This window comes from Eubalaena glacialis, chromosome 14 (assembly GCF_028564815.1).
Source record: "Eubalaena glacialis isolate mEubGla1 chromosome 14, mEubGla1.1.hap2.+ XY, whole genome shotgun sequence".
Classification (NCBI taxonomy): domain Eukaryota; kingdom Metazoa; phylum Chordata; class Mammalia; order Artiodactyla; family Balaenidae; genus Eubalaena; species Eubalaena glacialis.
Genome location: NC_083729.1, coordinates 22,889,154 through 22,911,843, shown reverse-complemented (window position 1 = coordinate 22,911,843; position 22,690 = coordinate 22,889,154). Strand labels below are relative to the sequence as shown.

The 22,690-nt window shown below is 51.2% G+C and overlaps 1 protein-coding gene and 1 long non-coding RNA gene across 8 annotated transcripts in view; one reads left to right on the top strand and one right to left on the bottom strand.

Moving 5' to 3' along the window:
- Positions 1–8,868, top strand: part of LOC133074749 (uncharacterized) — a 118,136-nt gene extending 109,268 nt beyond the window's left edge. For 4 of the 7 annotated variants that reach the window (XR_009697228.1, XR_009697226.1, XR_009697224.1 and 1 more), the window contains 4 exons: positions 532–889; positions 1,245–1,498; positions 7,357–7,511; positions 8,365–8,868. This is a non-coding gene — a long non-coding RNA (uncharacterized LOC133074749). The remainder of the gene's footprint in view (positions 1–531; positions 890–1,244; positions 1,499–7,356; positions 7,512–8,364) is intronic. The other 3 variants (XR_009697227.1, XR_009697225.1, XR_009697223.1) reach the window with 3 other exon arrangements.
- The window catches only part of PLB1 (phospholipase B1), a 98,708-nt gene that overhangs the window by 7,900 nt on the left and 68,118 nt on the right, over positions 1–22,690 (bottom strand). Inside the window, exons 41-53 of the mRNA XM_061168710.1 lie at positions 16,931–16,996; positions 13,735–13,795; positions 13,109–13,167; positions 11,090–11,157; positions 10,798–10,841; positions 10,482–10,581; positions 6,760–6,811; positions 5,724–5,804; positions 4,246–4,311; positions 3,616–3,710; positions 2,350–2,431; positions 1,430–1,528; positions 814–909 (exon numbers count right to left, since the gene is read on the bottom strand). Of these exons, the coding sequence (XP_061024693.1) occupies positions 814–909; positions 1,430–1,528; positions 2,350–2,431; positions 3,616–3,710; positions 4,246–4,311; positions 5,724–5,804; positions 6,760–6,811; positions 10,482–10,581; positions 10,798–10,841; positions 11,090–11,157; positions 13,109–13,167; positions 13,735–13,795; positions 16,931–16,996 (969 nt within the window). The remainder of the gene's footprint in view (positions 1–813; positions 910–1,429; positions 1,529–2,349; positions 2,432–3,615; positions 3,711–4,245; positions 4,312–5,723; positions 5,805–6,759; positions 6,812–10,481; positions 10,582–10,797; positions 10,842–11,089; positions 11,158–13,108; positions 13,168–13,734; positions 13,796–16,930; positions 16,997–22,690) is intronic.

Genomic DNA, 22,690 nt, shown 5'->3' with positions numbered 1-22,690 from the left:
GGCGTGGGAATATTTGCACAGTGGTGCCTGCGGAGCCGGAGCCGCAGCAGGCCTGAAACTGCAATGAAAGGAGCAGGCGTGTGGATTGTTTAGTCACCATGGGAGAAACGAGGGAGCAGGCAGGTTGGGGTGGGGATTGGGTTACCCGCAGAGCCTAGATCAAAAGAAGCCAGTGGGTTGGAAAGGCATTCACTTGCTCCGTGCAAGAGGATACAGTGCTCAGGGTTACCGGTCGAGCTCTGTGCAAACATAGCTGACTGTCCAGTCATGAGTGGCCAGCCGTAAAGGGCAGAGCAAGGCACAAGGCCGGGTTGTCCCTGTGGCCTCTGGGCTGTATGTTCATTTCGTAAGGTCCCCTTTTTCCCCATTAGGGCTAGAATAGGTGGCAGCCTGGGAAAACAGGTTGAGTGGCTCTTTTCTTTTTGATGTTTAAAGAAATGATAGTTGGGACCGTGTGGATTATTGTGCTGGGTGCGGTACACATATTATCTCAATCTTCTAAGACCTGTGTCATTTTTGTTGTTTTTGTAGATATTGATACAAATGGCCAGAGAGAGATCATTGGCCCAAGGTCACACAGTAAGGGGTTGATGCTGGTATTTTCATCCCGTCTATCTGATGACAAAGTTATCCCCCGACAGCACTGGGGCATTACCGAAAGAACAGAATCTGTCAGGACAAATACGTGAGCTGCCATTTGGAGCTTTGGGGAGAAGGGAGCCACATCAGCCAGTAGGTTTTTCGTTGTGGGAAAGAGTCAGCATCCTCGGGTTGTCCCCTTGACCCAAACCCACTCGACCCTCAGGCACTGACCATGTTATTCCAGAGAGCGATGGCCATCTCAGCATGCCCGCGTTCTGAGAAGTGGAAACAGTCCTCGGAGAAGAAGGTGAGGTCAGCGCCCCCTCTCTGTGACCAAAGGCAAGGGGATTATCTTCCTGGGACAAGGGCACTGCTACCCCCCCATCCCACGGCATCCTGGGCATTTCAACTTTCATCCTTTCAACTCTGCTGCCAGTTGGCTCAGATGTTGATGGAGAATTTCCCTGGTTTTGGAATTTTTATTTTTTAAAAATTATAGCCACCTATAGTCCACATCCCTTTTCCTTCAGCATCCCTGCTCTAATGGTTGAAAAAGAAGAATAATATTTTTAGGAAGCTTTCCATTTTATGCCAACCCAGCAAATAGCAGGGCCATGTCTGGGGAGCTTGGTCACTGTTAATTTTCACCTTTTCTTTCCAAGTGCATCTAAGTTCAAGTTATACTCAGAAAAGGTGGGTGCAGGGGAAAGGAGGAAAAGCAGAAACAGCAACCCTTTGGGAGCGCTCTTGGAGAGAGATGGTCCAAAGAAGCCCATGTAGAAAAGGAAATACATCGCCTGAGATACGGCCTCTGCACACGCACCTCCCAGACACGCCCGCAACTTACCTCATTCAGGGGGACAAGAGTGTTTTGGAAGAAAGGCTGCACAACCACGGCGAAGTCCTCACGCTGCAGGTACTGGTAGGAGAGCCTGGAGAGGCCACTCTGGGGATGGGGAGGGAGGCTGCTTAACCGCCCGCAAGGCTGGGCAGACGGTCTGTTCCTGTGGCCTTGGGTGGGTCACGTCAGGGGCAAGGGACTCAAAGGAGCTGCTCTAGTGCCTGAGCATCCATTTAGTCTGCACCAGGTGTGGGCGCCACCCGGCTCTGCCCTGATGTCTGCTTGGGCCCAAGGCCTCCCCTGCTCTCACTTCATGAAGAGGTGAATTAGAACACGGGGCCTCAGTTCAAATGGGGAGCATTTCAACACCAGCTCCTCAAAATGCCTGTGACGTTGGGGGATGAGTATCCATGGTCTTTGCATTTCTTAAGTGCCAAAAGGTGGACTGTAATAGGGATAGACTAGCTGTGCTCATCCTCCAGAAGCTTATCATTCATCTGGGAGATGGAAAAATCAAAACCACATAGGGCTTTAGGGGCAGTGAAGTGCTGACTGAAATTGCCGGGGGTGCTTAGTGGGGGGAAGCTTCTCAGAAGAGTTAAGAAGACAAGCCCTGTGCATGAGACGGATACACTGCGGAAAGGCCCAGGGCACGGGCAGGTCAAGGGAGGGCATGGCAAGAGCAGAGATGGACGTGAGAAGGTAAGGAGGGAGGAGCCCAAGGGCAGTGAACACAGCCCGTCTCCCCTCTGGGAACTGAGAGGTGGGAGTTCTCCCCAGCTTCCCTTCTGAGCTTCTCACTCCCCTCCCCTTCCTTGGTGTCTGATTCACCTGGACACATATTTCAGGGGCTGTGATCTCAGTAGAGCCCTCACTCCAGGAGTAAAGATGGGGTGGGTAGGGAGAAGAGGGGGGGACAGGGTCACCTGGAAGTCCCAGTTCACTGTCTTCAGTTCTTGCATCTCCAGGGAGTTCTCCTGGGAGCCTTGGAGGCAGGTGCAGTTGCTCCTGTGAGACAAGGAGTCCTGAGGCTTGGTGCCCCCAGGAGGCTGCCCCCCCCCAGAGGTGTTCCCAAAACACAGCCTTGCTTCCTCTTGGGCCCGGATCACAGAACCATAACTCAGGGGCAGGAGGTCCAGAAGGTGCTTGTTGGGAGAGAAGGTGGAAGGGCTGGCACCAATGCCCGGGTCTCCGGCGGACAGGCTGCCTGTTCCCCCGGCCGCCCGACTGCTCCTTCCCAAGCGTGCAGCTCCTGGGGTTTCTGCCAAGGTGGCCCAGCCTTTCTTCCTCATGTTCCTGAGGCCTCCCTTCTCTACCTTCAGCTGCTTAGGACTCTCCCGCAGGGCTCCAGAGTGAGGGGCCTCTTGGGCAGCACTGGCCACTCCATGCGAGAATAGGGACCAGCTGGTCACCTTCCCAGTGAATCCATTTGACCCCAGATAGGATGGGACTCCTCAGCTCCCTGTAGAATCTCCTCCCCCCTAACAATAGTCACAGGAACTCTGGGCGAACCTCTGGACTCAGAAGATGGCAACTTCCTGCAGGGTCACAGCTGAGCTTTAATAAATTCCAGACCCAACAGAAATTCTTGCACATTGCACCTTAGCTCCAAGCCTGGCTTTCATGGACAGTCCTATCAATCAAGCATGTTAAAAAAGCTACTATCATTTCCTGAGCACCTGCCCCACAGCGACCATGTATTTTATATGCACTTCCGCTAGACCTCACCTCTACCTCCCAAGTGAGGAGTAAGAGGCCCAGAGAGGTTGCGTGGTTTGTACAAGGTCCCACAGCTCCTAAAATGGCAGAGCCAGGATTTGAGGCCGGATAGAGCTGTCTTGCAAGCGCATTGCCTTGTGCTGCCTCTCAAACAAACAAACAGGAACAACTTGCTGAAGTTGGAGTTTGGCATCACAGACAATGTCAGGGGCCCTCACGGGTCATTTGACTGTCTGCCTCACTTTCCAGAAAAGCAAACTGGGATCCAGGGAAATAAAGCGACTTACGTACAGTAGGCATTCAATAAGGTAGCAGCATTTCTGAATGGTTTTCCAAGCCCCTGGCTAATTGCTGATGTCTGCTCCCCAGACAAGAAGGTCTGGCTCCGCCTGTATCAGTCTCACCCGTTGACTGACATCTAAGCCCTGCTCTCCCCAGGTGCCCTCCCCCTGGGGCCACGTATGTCTACTTACTGGGCTGCCAGTGGCATGACACATTTCCCACCTTGGCCCTGGTGCAGGCCAGCCAGCTCCATGACCTCTACCACGTTGACGAAAGCCCTTGGAAGCTGTGGGCAGAGGGGTGGGCTTCAGTAGTCCCCAGGCACTTGTGGGGGGCACTGGTTACTGCTGGAAAGAGCTTGGGGGATCATCTACAATCTACGTCCTCCTCCCCAACTTTACCAATAAACTGAGGCCTGGAGAGGGAACGTGCTTTATATTATCTCGTGGAATCTCCTTTATTGGCCCCACTTTATAGATTGGGAAACCGAGACACAAGGCACTTGCCCAAAGCCACATCGCTAGTAAGCCACAGTACCTGGCTACAAATCAGGCCGACTGGCTCCAGAAGCAAGCTCTTTCTTTGCCACCAAACAGATGCAGTCAGATCCAGTTAGAATCTTCCCCACAGAGGAGCTAGGCAGCTGCCTGCCCCCCATCCCATCCAGGGACCTGCTCATGGTGGGGCTCTGCTTGGCGTGCATCTCACTGAACACAACTCATCTAGATGCACGCAGGGAACGACCCCTGGGGAGCGAGCAGACAGCCTGGCTGCCGCCAGGAAACAGGACCCAGGAACGTGCTGCCCCTGTGCTGTCTTACCTCCTCGTAGAGGATGCCCAGGGCCTGCTGGATGTGCCGAACGTACTCCCTGGCTGAGTGGGCCTCCTGTGAAGAAGCAAGGGGCTCTCCTCAGCTCCTGGGAGGAGGAGGAGAGTGGCCTGAGGCCCAGCACAGGAGGGCACTGCATGGGCTGGGAAGCCCAGCCCTTACAGCTGGTGGACACAGTCTCTTGGAAGAAGTCATCCCTTGACCCCTACTAGGTACCATGAACAATCCCCACCCCCACCCTGCTCCCGGCTCCTCTAACCCAGAGCCTGTCAGTGCTGGACCCCACTGCCACTCCAGTCCCATCCGTTCCTCGGCCTCTCCTTCTCCAACCAGGACAGGGCCCCTGGTGGCCATGCTGTCTGTCTCTTTCCTCTGGGCTTTGGTCCGTGCTGGCCCCACTGCCTGGGACCCTTTGCACTGCCTCCCCCTCACTCCCATCCCTGTAACTCAGCTCAAGTGTCTCCTCCTCTGGCCCATCTCCCAACTGGAGGCTGATTTAGCCCCTTCCTAAAACATAGCTGGAGTTAATCCTGATGGAGGCCCCAGGTCTTTCCACAAAAAGCTGCTCTCAGGAGCATAAACCTGACTGTTTGCATGAGGACAGGTATCCTGGGGTCACTTCTGGCTCCCTGGACCCCAGTGAGTGCAGGACACAATGGCATTTAAAACCCCATGGGATTGGGTCACTTCTGCCTCTGGAGTCTGGGCAGGGAGGGAGAAAGCCCCTGGGTGGGGGGAGGCCGGTTCTCATCCAGAATTTGGTCACTGTGTCTGAGCCAAAGGAATGATAAATGCCTTCTCCCCGCCGCCTGTGACTGTCAAATATTCTACCACAACCTCTGAATTATGGAAGCTGCTTTTTTTTTTTCCTTCTGGCCAAATAAAATATAGCACGTCCTCAACTTAGAACAAGATGTATTCCAAAAGTTATTACTTCCCACAGTTTGTAAGTCTGGACATATTTCCCCTTGGAAACAACGTTAGGAGCGGGTTGGGTTCCCGGGCCAGCAGAGGTTGGTTAACGCGTGTTGTCCTTGAAGGGGCAGTAAGCCATCGATCAGGACTAGTTCAGCTGAATCAACCCTGTTTATGACATTGTTTCCTCCTCCCCCTGCAACCTCCCCACCACCAAGAGACGCCAAAAAAAGTGGGCAGGGACTCCAAGCAGGTGAGGGTGGGGCTCCCTAGTTATCCACCGAATACCAGAGAACAGTATTTGTGTGCATAAGAGAGGCCGCCTTGGCAGTGCCTGAAGAGTGGGGACATCCAGACACTTCTGGAATCAGGGAACCAATGCAGCGGCGACTCAGCAGTGGGAAAGGCAGGCCTCTCCTGGCATGTGTGAGTTGGGGCTTCCTGGGCAGACTCAGGTACCTAGGAGAGCCGGCCCGTGTGCCTCCCGTGAGGGAGGTGCCGGCGCTGGGCTTGGATGGTGACCTTGGCCAGCAGCTCCCCTCTCAGGGGCCTACCGGATTCTCGCAGTAATGGCACAAATCGTTGCTCCCAATGAAGAGGGTGATCAGCTTCCAGTCTTTCTGTAGGTTGATTTCCTGAGGGGACAGAAGATCCCATTTAGGCCTTGGTGGGGGGCACGTGCATGTGCCAGACGGCCCCCCAAGTGCCTTTTCCTCTCTTTGTATCACAGTGGAGAGAAGATGCCGAGTGCAGGCTCTCCCGCCCTCACCCTGGTGCTGGGGCAAGGACTCCGCCAGGGAAGTGTGTGTGTGTGTGTGTGTGTGTGCGCGTGTGTGCATGCGTGCGCACGTGTGTGCTCACTCAGTACAGAGGACCTTTTTCCCTCTGAGACCCTCTTAAGAAAGTTGCACTCCAGGAGGAGGTGGTGTGTATTAACCCACCCCTAAAACGGGATCGAAAGGCCTTCAAAGGGGCCGAGGGCACAAGACACATCTAGAAGCAAAAGCCCAGAGCTGGCCTCTCTTCAGGCCTGGGTCCAGGGAGGGGGGTGGAGGAGGAGCCCCGCGTGGACTGAGAGGTGGGAGGGGGACGGGGAGGCCCCCGGAGGAGCGTGCTTTCCACCCAGCGCCGCCATAATAGGAGTCCTCCCAGGCGCTGAGTTTCAAGGCATAAACACAGAGTGTTCCAAAAAGTGCTGGTGGCGAGGTTTAGAGGGGCCGGGTTAGGGGGAAGGAGGAAGGGTTGGAATGAGCAGCCTATTTTTAGAAGCCAAAGTTTACATAATAGGGCTCTGGAAGCCAGCTCCTGGGTAAAGTGGAAAGCTGCCAGAGGCCGAGGCCTGCCACCTCCGTCCACTCTCTGCCCCTCTCTCCTCCTGCAGCCGGCCCTGGGGGGTGGGGGGAGGGGGCGGCAGAGACGGGCGGCGTCTTGGTGGCAAGGCCTGCTACTCTTGGCTCGTTTGGCCCGTCTTAAAGGCCAGCCAAGAGCCTGAGCTGCAGTGATACAGAGGGGGCCCTTTTAGGGCGGCTTGCACCCACCCCAGCTACAGACAGAGCGCCTTCCAGGGGTGGCCCAGGGTCCTGTACTCACAGGGCTGTTCTTCATTCGCTCCATGAGGTCCCGGGCCTGGGCCGGCATGTCCCTGGATTGGGGAAGAGAAGGGGACGTTAGGGCTGGCTCACGAGGGAGGGCTCAAGCTGTAGGATTTGGGCCTGGCAAGGAGATGTTTCAGAAAGAAAAATGTTATTTAAAGTTCATTCCTTCAGAATGCATTGAAAGGCTTTCAATTCTCAAGAAATCTCAACCTATTTAAAAATCAAAGATCTGCCATGGACCTTGGAGCCATAATTGATCCTGACCCTTCCAAGGGCTAATCTGCATCTCACCACCCCCTTCTGCAGGCCTGGTCCTCTGAAGCCACTTCGGGGGGGATCTGCTCGACCTTCCCATCAGGGACATTTCCTTATATTTCATCCAGCTCTTTTCGTTGCAGGATGAAACGGAACTGAGCCTGTTCAGTTCTTATTTGGCTGCCGGTTTTAAAAATAACCTTTTATATATTTGAAAAAATTCATCGTCCCAAATGATCCCTCAGCTTTCTCCTTTCCAGGCTTCACGACTCCTTTAACCTTTACCTCCAAGTTCCACCCTCTGTTCCTTTAATCCTTTTGTTATTCTTCTCTGTAGTTCCTTTGGATTTCCACACCATTCCCCATCTCCTCACTTCTCCCGCTTGCAACAAAACAGGACGGGGGAGACAAATACGGACAGGACTAGTTCTTCCTTCACCTCCTAGATACCTGCCATGAACGAGGAATTGAATGTTTCTGGATAAGAGACAGGTATGTCAATGGAACCTTACCCAGCAATAAAGGGGAATGAACTAGTGATACACGTAACAATGGGGATGTATCTCAAAATAATTTTGCTGGGTGGAAGAAGTTAGACAAGAAAAGAGTACATAGTCTATGGTTCTGTTTCTGTAAAGTTCTAGAAAATTAAAGCTAATCTATAGTGACAAGAAAGCAGGTCAGTGGTTACCTGGGGCCCAGGGAGTAGGGTAGAGACAGGAAGGGGCGGGAAGGAGAGATTGATTACAAAGAAATACAGGGAAACTTTTGGAGGTGATGGATATATTTATCATCTTGATTGTGGTAATGGATTCACAGGTATATGCATATAACAAACTGATCAAATTGTACACTTTTAATGTGTACAGTGTACTCATGTCAATTACACCTCAATAAACTGTTATTTAAAAAAAGATACGTATGTGAGAAGGGATACAGCCAATGGAGGCTTCCATGGAAGAAGTCATAAAAGCAGTAACTGGTACAGAATGGGCACTTTAACATACATAGTGCCATCCCTGCCATGTTTCTCATTAATACATTCAGGACCGTATCTCATATGCTACTGGTATTGATGCGTGTGTCAGAAAGCTATAAAGAAAGCCTGTCTTGGTTAAAGGTGACCACAGAAATCCCTGTAACCTTTTAATAGGTTCAAGATATGAATAGGGGAATCCATGGGTGATAAGCCCTCAAGAGCACTAGGGGAAGTCAGGAATGGCCTCTTCTCCCCTCTTCCCAGCCATGTTCTTCCCATGCTTCAGGCTCAGCGCAAGCCCTACCCCCCGCCATGGGCCTTCTCTCTGGGCTTGTTTATCCACACCTCCTCTGTTTCCTTTTTCAGTCTTGATGTGAAGAGCCGTGCTCTGGGAGTTACAGGACCAGGAGTCCCCTTCCAGCTCTGCTACCAACGAGCCGTGGAGCTCACCCAAGTTACTGGATCCTGCTAGCCTTGAATTTTTTCATTTTTTAAACAAAGAGCCAAGACTAGATGACTTTTGGGGTCCCTTCCGGGTCTGCATCTGTCTGTATTTAGCCTGCCCGGTTCACATTTTATACCTTTCTCTTCTCTTAGTTGTGCTCCAAAGAACAAAATCATTTCAGTCTGCAATGTTGACTGAAATACACAACATATACAACACTGTTTTTTTCCCCAAAAATTATATCCTGTTGGTTTAGGCTTCTTAACTAGAAAGCAAGCTCTTTATAGGCAGGCAGTTCACTTTTTGATTCTTTTGTATCTTTTAGTAACCATCTTGGGGCTCAGTCCTTCCCAGCTGTTCAGTGAATTCTTGCTTATTGATGGATGGAAAGGAAGTTCGATCTTGAATAAAACTTTGAAACAAAATACTCTAATAATGACAAACTTTTTTTGCATACATATTATATATACTGTACTAAGTGCTTTCCATGAGTTATTGGTCTCATTTAATCCTTGTGACAACTCTGAGAAATAGGTACTATTATTATTCTCATTTATAGATGAGGAAACTCAGAGATACTAAGTGACTTGCCCAAGGTCACACAGCCAGCAAGTCTGGGAGCTGGGATATGGACATAGATGGTCTGACCTCAGGTCTCATTATCCTGGTTGCTCTGCTGTGGTACTTATCTCTCTCTTTAGGTGAACTCATCCTTATCCACACCATGCTAAATGGCAGTGCAGATAAGGGAGACTCACAGAACAGTTCTCCAAACTTGCTTACTTAAGCTGACTAATGGCTCGCTCTCCTTTCCCCTAACACGGGACCGCAGAGATACTAACAAGAAGCTGCATATCTCGGCTACTTCCCCTGCCACTCTTCCCCAGACGCTCTTGGTGCCTGATGGAGACACCAAGCAGCAGTGAAATAGAAAAAGCAGTTTAAGAGAAGTGAAGCAGGAAAGGGGAAAGGGGCTTGAATGTCAACAGACTAATGAATCAATTCCTGGTTAATGAAGCCTGGACTCTAAAAAAATAATAATAAAAAGGTAATGACAATAATAATAATAATGGTAATACCACCAACTAGAGGTTGATATTACGGCCCCATGAAGCCCAGTTTTTTGCAGAAAAGAAAATAATTCTTCCTGCTTATGACGTTGAGGACCTGACATCGCTTCCTGTGGCTCAGAGGCTCAAAGCGAGCGTGGGGCCCTCCTTACCGCGTCTGAAAGGAACTTTCCCTGTAAACAGGGTGAGTCAAGCCGGTTCTGTTTCCCTGGTGATCTGAGTGCAGCAACCCTTCTACAAAGCAAAGACCCAGCACGCTCTGTGCAGAAAATCAATGAACTCTGTCAGGCATTTCAACTTTAATTATCTGGGTTGTTGTCAACCACAGAAATCCAAGTGAAAACAAACAACTGCCATGTTGTTTTGAGGGCCCTACCATCTAACTCCCTGGTGTCAAAATACGGCTTTTTCAGAGTCAAGGGCTGGAGGTGCAGAGGCGAGAGAAGGGAGAAGGGAAGGGCGGCCAGCCGTGAGGTCCTGCTCTGTGTCCCCAAGGTGCTGAGAGTCGTCACCTGCACATTCGACCCCAGCCTGCTGTGGGCTGGGAGGTCACCTGGAGTCAGCAGGAGGGCACCCTGCGCCCCGGCCGCATGCTTTCTGTCCAGACACCCTCAAGGGCTTCTCCCCGCTGCCCTGAGGGGTGCTAACAGCGCAGTGGGCAGAGCGAAGGCTCTGATTCAGCCTGGTCTGATCCTGGCTCCTCTGGTCACTCGCTCTGATAACCTTGGGCCATTCAGGAAATGGTCTAAGCCTCTGTGTCCTCACGCTAGTACCCATCTTGAGGGGTGTAAGGATTACAGGAGATAATCCACGTGAGGGGGCAGCTCAGGGCCGGGCAGCAGAAGTGCTCCGTGCACCACGGCTCTTACTGCCCGTCTGTGGGCCCGGCTCCCAGACACCACCCTTCTCTCGTCCCCGATCTCTCAGCCTTGCCCTCCTCTGTCCCTCCGGTACCCACGTCTACTCACCGAGCTCTGGCCCCTTCCACTGCTGCATTCAGGCCGGCCGTCTCCTCCCGGGTGCCGGTGGAGAAGCCGAAGATTTTGGGGTTGAACTTCTTCAGAATGTCTTTGAAGAGGGAAGGGGCAGAGAGCACAGGTGAGAGGGAGATGGACGTGCAGTGTTGGGGCACAGGTGTGGGCAGGATGCTTCTGGGTCTTTCCAGGGCAGGCTGACTTCTCTCCTTACAGACAACCTTCTCTTCCCTCACTCAGGGGGAGGGCCCTGGCCTCAGCGAGGGGTTGTTATGCCACAGTGATGGTGCCTCTCCATGTTGCTACTTACTGGGCAGTGTGGTGTGGGTCCCCAAGTCACCGTCCCCTCCAATGCTGGGGAAGAGAAAGCACATTTGTTAAAATCACAGGTCATCATATTTCTGAGTCAGAACCAGAGAGTCTGCCCTGGGGCAGGATTCCCATCCCCCTTAGGAATAACAGAAGCAGCAGGGCGTCGCCTTGCATCCCAGCACCGGGCCACAGAGTACCCGGCCTCATCTCTGGAGGGGTGACCGGGAAACACGCCACCCACGCTTCTGTGGGGAGCGTCATCAACAGAGGTGAGTGGAGAGCACCCTCACCTCCACGAGAGTCCCCTCCAGGATGTGGGGAGGTCGCTGGAGTTGCTGGGTTGGGCTCCCACCGCTGTCTGAAAGGCAAAGAGAAGGCTCTAGAGCTGGGCTGGGTCAGGTGCAGGCTGGGGGCACTGGGGAGGGGCCCTCTTTCCCTGGTGTAGCAGCTGGGACCTGGATTTACCTTTTCTGAAAGTGGTACCAGCTTTTCCCCAGGCCACTTAATCTCGGAGTCATCCTGACTTCCCAGTCTTCCACACGCAACCGGTAACCAAGTTGTGGAAGAAGCAAGATTCTTCCTCCCCAACCTCTCTGGCTTCCATCCCTTTCTTCGTGTTCCCTTTGCCATATTTCCAGGTGAGACTCTCATCTCCTCACCATGGACAGCTCTGGCCTCCACCTGACCCCACGGTCTCCAGTGTCTCTTCCCATCTCACGGGGCTGCCCACCTGCTCTGCCAAGCACACCTGTTCCTTCGCGCTTCCCCCTGACTCTGACCTTTCAGCGGGTCTCTCTTACTCACAGGGTCAGGGCCAAACCCCTTCACCAACATTCTGAGCTCACCATGACCTGGTTTCCACTTTCCTTTCCTTGTTCACCCCCTCCTTTCCTGTCCACACAAACCTTCAGGTCTAAACAAGTTGATCTGAAGCATGAGGGGCTTGGACCGGCCTACTACCAGCCACTCCATCCTTTCTGGGAATGCTAAAGTTCCTCCTTTCCAGCCATTAAGTCTCCAGTTCATTCTCTAACACCTTTGTCAATTTCTGCCTCCTCCATAACGCTTTTTCTAAAGGCCCTATTTTTTAAATTAATTTTTATTGGAGTATAGTTGCTTTCTAAAGCCCCTATCTTAAAAAGAGAATATTCCTCTTTGAAAATTACGGAAGTAATATACATTCACTATAACCAGTGAAATGATACAAAGATGATTTAATTAATAATTTACCCCTACTTTAATAATCTTGCCTCCTGCTACAGGTTCTACAACCCCTCCTCACCCCCTACCCTCATATACACACTACCAGGATCAATTAATGGTTAAGAGCCTGGTGTGTATCCTTCCTTCCACAGCTTTCCCCATGTTCATAGCAAAATTAAAACACACTCACACACATATGGAGAAGTTGTTCTTCACTGAAATGAATACCTGATTTCACAAGTCCTGTTTGTCCCCTATATGATTACGTACCTCCTTCTGTGTAAGTTTTTTTTTATTTCCCCAGCTGGACAAGTTTCGAGAGGGTTAAGACTACATCTCATACTAATTTTCCCTCTGAATTGCTAGCAGAGTGTCTCACACACAGACAATAGCTAAATAGTTGGCCAACACAATTCCTTTCGTGAAACTGTGCTATGTGCAGGTATTGGGCCCCCTCTGCCCCCAAGAACACATCTTTAAATGGGGTGAGTGGGTGCTGGGCAGTGTGTGGGTAAGACCCACCACCCTAGGAGTCTGGGTGAAGATGAGTTCCCTGGTAAAGGCAGGCAGACTTGGATAAGTACCTTAACACAGGGGTCCCCAACCCCCGGGCCTCGGACCAGTACTGGTCCGAAGCCTGTTAGGAGCTGGGCCGCACAGCAGGAGGTGAGCGGCGGGCAAGCAAGCGAAGCTTCATCTGCGATTCCCCACCGCTACTCATCGCTCACATTACCACCTGAACCCATCCCCTGCCCCCCTCCCCCGTCCGTGGAAAAACTGTCTTCCACGAAACCTGTCCCTGGTGCCAAAAACGTTGGGGACTGCTGCCTTAACACACACAGATGAAATGCTTGGGAACAGTGGGGAAGGGGGATGGACGGCTTTTATCAGGGGATGGAGGGGAGGCCCCGTGGAAGAGGTGATATTTGAGCCGGGCTGTGGAAGGGTGGAGGGGAGGGCATTCTAGATTGCCTGGTGGTGTTTTGTGGCTGCCTGGCTGTGTTTCATTGCTGGACACAGGTATGTTCTCAGCTAAATGCTGAACACAGAGCTGATGTGGAGGAAGAGTTGATTCTGCACAGGGCCTGGCCCGGCTCAGTACTCACAGTCAGCGAGTCACCCAGGGCAGCCACCACTTTGATATCCGCTGGTCGGAGCTCATGGACTAGGGAGACAGGAAAAAAGATGGATGGTCAGTGGAGGTCTTCCTTTGAAACTATTAACTTGACTAGGAGTCTGAGATTCTGTTCTTATCCCACAGGTTCCCATTAAACTTATTTCCAGCCTAAGGCTTTAGAAATTTGTATTTTCCATCTATTCAGAGCAAGTAAGGCACTGAAGGTAATGGGGCTTGATGGCTCTTATCCATCCTGAGAGGAGCCCAATTCACACTGGAGTGGTCCAGGAAAGTTCCAGCTGGGTGGGGGGCGGGTGGGTCACGAGCACAGGTAGAGAGGACCCCAATCCCTGACTATACCTACCTCACTGGGCAGGGAGGTCTGAAAGGCTGCCATTGGGACTAAGCCGAGAGGAGAAGTGTGGTTTGTAGAGAGCCTGGGAGCCCAGCAGCGCTGCAGCCTAGCTTGTCATGGGCTACCCGGGATCAAGGTCTGCACTGCATGGGAATCAGCAAGACCTGCTCAAGGCTCCAAGGTGTGTTTGTAGGTTCTCCCAACAACCTGACACTTAGCCAGGCCCTTGACTGAAGGCCCTTGATGACGTTTATACTCACCTGACGTGGGGACACTGTTGGAAGGATTCCACTCCTCACACAGGAAGTCACTGCCCCAGTTCTAAATCAACAGGAGGAAAGACACAACGCCTGACACTCACTGTGCAGGAAGGTTAGCTTCAGCCCAGGAAGAACTAGCTAAGGAATTCTTGGTGGAGGCTGGAGTTATGTTACTGTAGGGGATCGTGTGAGGCTAGAGCTGTGAGTTGTGGATGGAGTGAGAGGGGAATCAGAGAGGAGAAAATAGGTCTCTCCCCACCCGCCATGCACAAAACACATGATGTGTGGACACACTCATGCACACCCACACTCTTTCCCACCTCAACTTATCTACACCCTTAAATGGAGCCCACAGTCATCCAAAGCAGGGGGAGAAAACAGTGAAGGTGTGCAGCAGGTGGTCTCCCAAAGGAACACAGACTTGGATGCCTAATAAGAGGTTCCATGTGGGTTTTGGTGGTGTCGTTTAACATGAAACTAATGGACACTAATTACAGTGCTAGGACCAAAACAATAATTACAATATATTTAGGACAGTAACGTGAAATTTTTACAATTGCAAAGTTTCTGGTTTCTGCATATCATTTCTGAATATGTGCATATCATTTCTTTTGGCGTATTTAATAGCCAACCAATTCCTTGTATGTATATAAATTAACGTCTATAACCTGGATACCTTCAGTCCAATTCTCTTGTCTCTGGAATATAAGGCACACTTGCCAGGCGCTGGAGGAGGGGATGGGGAGGGAAGCAGAGGGCACAGAAGTTGGGGGAGAGATAGAGTCCCTTCCCTAGTGCCGACGCTTGCACGTGCCCAGAGGGGCCTGAGGGACAAGCCCAGTAGGGCTGAGTGCACAGTAGGGCTCCACACACAGGTGCTGTCCGGTTGACTGATTCTCTAGGCGTGTGGTTGCCAAAGGCTTTGGAAGCTTGTCTCTTTCATTTTGTCAGATGATGAGGAAGACATGCCTTGTTAAAACACTCCTCTCACAAGGGAGCAAAAATGAAACTTCCTTTAAATATTAGTTGCTTAATCTGATGTAATTTAGTTTATTCCAAGGAACTGCTCAATTCATCACCCGGATGGAGTCCTTCTTCTGTGTGGGAGTTCTACTGAAATCAAGAACACGTTTGTGTGCAGATGACAAATATCCGGGGAAGATGCAATTTAAAAAAATTCTATAGCTGTGAGCACTTTAGAAACATCTCAGAGAACTGGTGAGCCAGAGACAAGCCCATCCCATGCAGATGAACAGACCCAGGTTGGAACTGGAGCGCTCTCGTCTGTCCCAAGGGAAGAACTGTACTTGGCACCCTACGCCAGCGCACCGGATCCCCCGCGGGTCTTGTTAAATGCAGATCCTGAGACAGCAGGACTGGGGTGCTGCCTAAGACTCTGCATTTCTAACAAGTTCTCAAGTAATGTTGGTGTTGCCTGTCTGTGGCTAATTTAAATAGCAAGGTATTTAAAAAAGAGAAACAAATCCCACCACTTTCTAGGCCTGGGTTTTTAACTCTTCCAGCAACAGAAGCAAAGACACATGAGACTAAGATCCAAGAGGACAGAACCAGAACCACTGTGTTCACCAGTGTATACCCAGCACTTTGCACAGTGCCTGTGCCATTTAGGCATCCAATAAATATGCGCATGTTAGATAAATCAATCAATGCCCAACTGACAAGATGTAGCTGACATTTCAGTTCTAATGGATTTTGTCAGTGGTTGGCCTGGGACAAGCTTCTGTTGGGCTAACATGAACCTGAGAGAATTCAGAGAGGCTGGACGGTGGCATTACCACAGGGCTTGTATCCCAGTGCTTAGCATCTAACGGTTCTTCAGTAATTTCAGGTAAGTTAGTCTCAGTGCTTCAGCTGGCTTATAAAAGGTCTTTCCTCAATCACTCCTGCTGCTCCCGAATCCATTTTCCACACTAGTCAGGGAGTCTTTAAAAAGGTGAAATAGATTACATCACCTGCTTCTAGAACCTCTGACAGTTTCCCACAGCGCTCCACCTGAAGTCCAACCTTCTTTCTTAGGGATTCAGATTCTGTGTGATCGGTCCCTCAATCACCCCTCTGGTCTCATGACCTACCCTCTACCTCATTCACACGCCCACAGCCACACTGACTTCTTTCTCTCATCAAATACACCCAACTCAGCCCCACTTCTGAGCCTTTGCACTCCCTGGTCCTGCCGGGGACTCTGGCTCTCCAGATAGCCGGCGTCTTTTCATCATACACATCCCAGCTCGAATCTCTCCTCCTCAGAGAGGCCTGATATGGTCTGCACAGCCCATCAGAACATGCCACCCTCCCTGCCCCATCTCACTTTCCTGCATCACCTTCCTCAGAGCTGTCTTCACTATCTGAAATGATTGTTCTTAGCTGTCTACTGGATGCCTCCTCCGGTAGATTGTAAGCTCCATGAGGGGTGCGACCCATCTGTCTGGTCCACTGCTCTATCTTCCTGAAATCAGTGTCTGACACATAGTAGGTGCCCAGTCTGGAATGACCTCTAACTCCTGAGGGCAGGACCACGCGGACACTTCTCTGAACGCCCTCCGGCCCCTCGCACAAGACTGGACAAACCATAGGTGCTCATCCGACACCGGTGGTTGATCCCTCGATCTGGTGGCCGACACATGTGGTCTGGACCAGGCCGGTCCTGCAAGGCCTGGTGTGGTTCAGGATCCTTCAGGCCATCTTTGCAGTAGCTGTCCCTAAAGCCATGGGCCCTGAATCCTCAGAGCTAGAATGATTGACTTGAACCAAACAAGCCCTGGAGACCCACCTGCATATGTGTCAGCTTCCTGTTGGGCCCAGCCCCGGGAAATGAGGTTCTTCCCACTCAACTACAGGAAATTGACAGTGCATCATACCTACCGCCTCCCCCTCATCTCTTCTTGAAAGGCTGAGCTGCCTGATCAGAAATGATGTTTGTGCAAAGGTCAAAGAAAACTGATCCATAGGCGCTTCCTCTAGTTGGTTGCTGACATCAGGTAAACACTTGAGAACATGTTAGGACAATCCTGGGACTTTGTGGTTCAGGAGCCTTTTCTTCACATTCCAATTTCCAGTATGTAAGAGGGGTACGTTTCTTCTTAAGCTAACTCTCTGAAACCCACACCACGCCCTGAGTCGCCGGGAGGTGGAAATGGTTTGTCCCTGAGAGAGGCAGACGTGTGTCAGGGGTTACCTCAATGGATGGCTTGGTGGGGTATGTGTAGTTACTGTTCCGGGGGGTTCTCAGGAAGGGTTCATTCTAAGAGAGAAAAGAAACCACAGGGAGAGGTTATCTGACAGCCTGGAAGATTGCTTAGGAAACATTAAGTACTAACAATCCTGTCCTGTAGATTTATTTAACATGATCTTCTGCATTTAAATAGAAAGAACCGTACAAACATAATTTCATTCATTCCCTAGAGGGTTTTACAGAACAGCTTTGACAAGGGATGCACAATAAAAGGCCTAAAAAGGCTTCCATACATGTTCTATTCAGGGTTCTGCGCTTTTGTTTTCACCCTGACAATTGAACATCTCCCTAATCCTCAGAACGATTTTCTTTCCTTTGTCATTTCTCTGGCAAGAGAGTCACATTATAGCACTTTTTTCTTCACCAAAAAGTGTTATGATCATCAATGTATTTTAATGTCTGTTGCTATTTTTATTATTTTGCCTCCTTTGACTGATGTATCTTACCCCTTCGGGTTGGCTTCACATACTGTGGTTGTGTTTCTTTCTCGTGAAACAGCCTCTTCATTCCCTGCTCGCCTATTTATTTCACAATCAGTTTCACACATGCCCAGTCAAGAATCCAGGTCTATTCAGTTGTGGGTGATAAGTTAGTCGAAGAAGGAAGTAGACAAAGGAGAAACGGGGGAAAGCAGGTAATGAGAAAATGTGAAAATGACAGTGAAGCAATAAGAAGTTCATAAGCCAGAGATCAGGCCAAACAGCCCAGGGCTGTCAACACCTTCACAAGACATGCTGAGTGGGGAAGAAGGGCCATGGTCTGAAAATTTGGGAATAACATGGGAGTATGTAGGAAGAACCGGAATGTTGGAGAAGAGGTCATTGGAGATCCGAACCAGGGGTGGAAAGCTGACTGCCCATCTGCTCTATTTTGGCCTGAAGGGTGCTTAGAAAGGAAGAGAAAGAAGAGGAGAAAAGACCACGACTCTGAATGCTTCCAGAAGAGGTGTGTGCTCTTCAGTTCTGGCCCTACCACCTCCTCTTGTCCCAGACCTGATCCCACCCACACAATCGTGTTCCTGCCTGGCACTGCATCTGAGTTTGCAACCCCTGAATGCCCCCGCTTTACAGATGAGGCGCAACTGAGGGGCAGAGTGGAGGAGGGACCTGCTCCAGGTGGAGAGCAGGCAGTGCAGAGCCGGGCCCGGCCCGTCAAGCCTGCTGACCAGCAATGGCCTCCTTCCATTCCTCACGGGGAATTCCTCCTGATCACGGGGATCAGGTCCGAGAAAGACCCTGCTGGTCAGACAGAGGGATGAGGAAAAGAAGGTCTCAGCAGTCACCTTGGAGGATGAAATCTATGCACATAAAAGCCCTAGCCCTCAGCACAGACCTTGGCTCCCTGGGCAGTGCACGTCTCTCCTAACCTCTGAGTCTCGGCATTCCTAGCTGAAACACGATTCAGAGGAGCACTCAGGGCCAAGGGCAGGAAGTGTGCCCTGGACCATCTGCAACACTGCAAGGAGACAGAGCTTACGATGGCACGTCACCCCGGCTAACGAGGCTTGTCTCCGGCCAATGCTATTCAGTGTCCCCTGAGCTTCACCATCAGACGAGGGCACCCTGGGAGCATCCTATAAATAAATGACCCACCTTTGTAGAGCCCCATGTGTTCAGAGCTCTGTTTTAGGTGCCAGAATGAGGGGAGGATACAGAGGCGAGTCAGGCAGAGAACATGAGAAGCATCAGGCAGCGAAGCATCAGAGGACAGTGTGTCCAGTAAGTGCAGTAATTGCTGAGGAACGGTTGCAAGAGCTGCGGATGTGTGGTCCTCAAAGACGAGACTCACTGGGAGCGGGGTCACTCGTTATCGTTCTCTCCCCACCTCACGGGAGCCCCAATTGGGCACAGGGCCTGGGGGCTGGAGCTAGTCTCAGAGTGGCTACCACAGGAAGAACCGGAGGGCAAAGACGCCCCCTGCCCTTCCAGACATGCTTAAAATCAAACTGGAGAGTCTATTTCATCACATGATCCAATGGTAGAGGGAGGGGCCAGAGAGGGGAGACTGAACTAAGGCGTCAGGGAGACACTGGAATGCGGTGGGGAGTGAGGCCAGAACAGGAACAATGAGAACAGGTCCAGGACAGTGGCGGACAGGCGGCCTGGGTGCCCTGGGCCTGTTTTATTCACCGTTGACTGCACTGTGTGTGCATGAGTCAGACTGGGTTAAAGGCCTGGAGCTGAGCAGAGGGGAGAGGGAGTCCATTTAGTCTGCTGGCTCGCCTAGGCTAAGTTGATAACACCAGTAAGTAGAAAGCTAAGCCTATTGGAGGCCAGCACAAGGAAATGGTCTCCTAGTTAGAGCTGTGCAAAGATGGTGTGGCCTGCCGGTGGGCACAGCCCGGACAGCCACCTGATGTGAGTCAGCAACATGAGTCAGTGGCTTCGGGAAAAGGTCATGTTCATCTTGGCAGTGTTACTAGGTGTAAAGTTCCGTGAAGGAGAGCTGATCTTCTTCTGTTCTGTGCTGCTCGGACCAAACCAGGTGTGTACTGTCAGGGCCGGGCACCAACTTAAGGGGGGGCCACGTTCCAAGGAGACATACCTACTACATGAGGCAGGGTTTGGAACACTTGTCTGCGATAAATAGTTGAGGAAACTGAGGAGAAGACCCAGGGGAGGGTGGTAGTGGTAGAAGAGAGGAGGACATAACAGCAGTACATGGAACACCCTCTGACATTTCTGTCCCATCCCATCCCACCCTCCCATATTATTATCCCATCCTCCCACCCCATCCCATCCTCCCATCCTATCCCGTACCATCATCCCATCCCAAACACGACCTACTAGGCTGATTTTACAACTTGTTAACAGGTAGCCACTTGGCTGTTAGAAAAGCACTGCCTTGAGAGTGTGGAAGTTTAAGCAGAGGCCATAGCCTCTAGTTGCCTTGGGAGGGATGTGGTAGAATAATTCAATTATTATATGAGAGATTGCCTCAACAGGACTCCAAGGCCCTCCACACTGAGATCCTAAGGTTATAAAATTCTCTGTTGCTTTATGATGGGAAGCATCAGGTGACCTTTAACACACAAAGGGATGAGGACCTGAACTGGGGTGGTGGCAGTGGGAACGGAAAGGGTGCCAGCGGGAAAAGCACTAGGAAGAATCCTATCAGATAGCGTGCCTGACGTTTCACACCTGCAGAGCTCTGACAGCCACAACAACATGGACAGAAATAGGAAGTCCTAAGGATCAGAGAGTTTGGGAAGACAACTATTTCGTTCCTATTTTGACGTTGTTACTCAAACATTATTTTTTCAATGAATATGTTGAGTTTGAGATGATGAGGAGGTCAGGGCAGGAATGGGAGATTTAGAAGTCCAAAGCACTCAAAAGATAATAGACCCCATATGTAATTCAAAATAGAAATACTGCTAAACAATAAAGTAAGTATAAGGGAATCCAACAAACCTCAGCTTTTTCTCAAGATGAAAGACTGGATGATATATCACTTGAAATTATTTCAGTTTGTCTCTCCGTGTTTCCCCCTGGTTCCCCCATTTTGTGGGTACCCTGATCATATATTTAATCTGCCTTCTGGGTAAGCTTACACCATAGAGGGCAACCAAGGGGGAAAGATCTCTTAAGGGTTAGAAATAGAGCTCAAGTTTGGGCAAAAAAGTAAGAAATGATGACACAGGTTGGGGGATCCTAGGCAAAGAAATTTAATGGGAACCCCTGGAAATGGACAGATCTCAGAGTGAGGGGACCTAAAGAAAGAGAAAAGAGAATAGGGCTGAGACATGGAAGTTGGAGAATGTCCACATTTTCGATGCTGGGAGAAAGGAAGGAGGGTCATTAAAAGAGATGAGAGGGGGCAGACACTAGAAAAACAGAACAATCAAGGTGGTTTTACATCCACAAATGCAAGGAGGAATAAATTCACGGAGGAGGCGGCTAACTCTGACAAACGCTTCTAGAGAGGGCAAGAAAAATAAGAGCTGAAAAAGGACTCTGCTCATCTTTGGCTGATTTCTTCAAAGCTTGAGGAGGAGCCACAGGCAGCTGCCCTGGGTTAGGGAAGGAGTGGGCAGAGGCCATGAAGGCAGGAAGGGGACAACAGTCACAGCCTACAGAGCAACTGATCAAAAGTCGGCCATAAAATCCTGTGTCCAACCTTGAAATCTAACAGAAATCCATGGAATACTGTTAAGTGCCCGACCTGGCTGGGCAGAATGCACTTGCAGTTGACTGGGGCTGGGGGAGGAGCAGGCAGGAAGCTGAGAGAGCTCCCCAATGCTTGCGTCCGTCCCTGCCCCCTCCTCCCTGCTGGGTCCTGCCTGTTGCCTCTATGTTTAGACTCAGCTAGGATTAAAATATGTGCTGCCTGGCCCCTGTCAGCTCACACTGAGTTGCTGGTGGACTTTTATATAGCTCCAAGGCACATGGGAGGGAGCAGATGGGACCTGAGGAATGCAGAATTCTACGTTGCCTGGTGCGGTGAAGTTGGGCTGGCCAACAGATGGATCCTTTTGGAATGTGCTCTGGGGTTGCCTGGCAACCGCTTCTCCCAGGCTGGGCTTCTACGGTTCCAGGAGGCTGGATTTGCTCTCCTCTGCTCACCAATGGCTCAGTCAGGTTCTGTCCAGGAGGAGGAGCGGAGCCCAATGTGGCTTGAGATTCTGGGTGAAGCAGCAGCCTTTTGGGGCTCCTTGCCTGGTCTGGGACTTTAAAGCCTATGGTGACAGGGCTCTACCTGCCCCAGTGCCTAGGCTCCAACCTGGTACTTAACAGATATTTGTGAGGAGGAGAGCAAATGACGGCTCCCTGGAATGGGTTGTTATTACTTTTACTATTTAATGGAAGGGGAATTGGCAGATTGGAGAGGGTTTTCCATGGCTGATGTTCAGTACGGCCATATGGGTTGTTAAAATATTGAAATACTTACCCCCGTATGGCTTACAGCCACTGCTCTGAGTCCCCGAATGCCCCCACTACCCAGATTGCCTGGCCCCTCCCCTAGAACCCACTGTACATGGATCTAGCAATTAAAGGGTTTACACCTGGCACAGAAGGGCCCTCTAGGACCTTGCCCACATTGCACTGATTATTACATCTTTTGACCATCTCCTTCGCTCCAAGCCCTGGACCCAGCATCTGAGCCCTCTGCTACCACTGCCTTCACTCCTGCATCCCTTCTTCCCACCCTCCTGATGAAGCTGATGGTATACAAGGCTGAGCCTGGGCCTGAGACTGCGGTGGGGAAGGCAGCAGACAGGGAGGGGTATACCAGGCAGGGCTGCCCACTGTCTCTGGAGCCCTGGCAGACACACGGGGGAGCTGCAGGTCCTCTCCCTGCTCAGCTGGGAGGGTGCGAGAGGGCAAAGCAGCCCGACCCAGGTGGGAAACCCAGCCTCCCAGACTGGGTCAGCCTCTCCTGCTTTTATTGCTTCTGAGGGCTCTCTGGCCTCAGCCTTATTTGGTTAAAGAGCCATAAGACAGGGGCTAGAAGAGGGAGCTGAAGGCAATGGGCACGTGAACCTGCCCCACCCCTGGGCCTGAAATCAGGTTTAACAACCACCTAGATCTTCCTCCTTAAAAGGAGCCCAGCCAGCCTCACCCCAGTCATGGCAAGGCCGGTCCTGCTTGTCCCTCCCCCACGCAGCTCCAGGGCTCTCCTCTCTGACCCTCTCCCTGCCGGACATTCCCCATCCAGGCTCGACGACCACTAACCGCAGCTTCTGAGCCCAGCTGGCTTCTT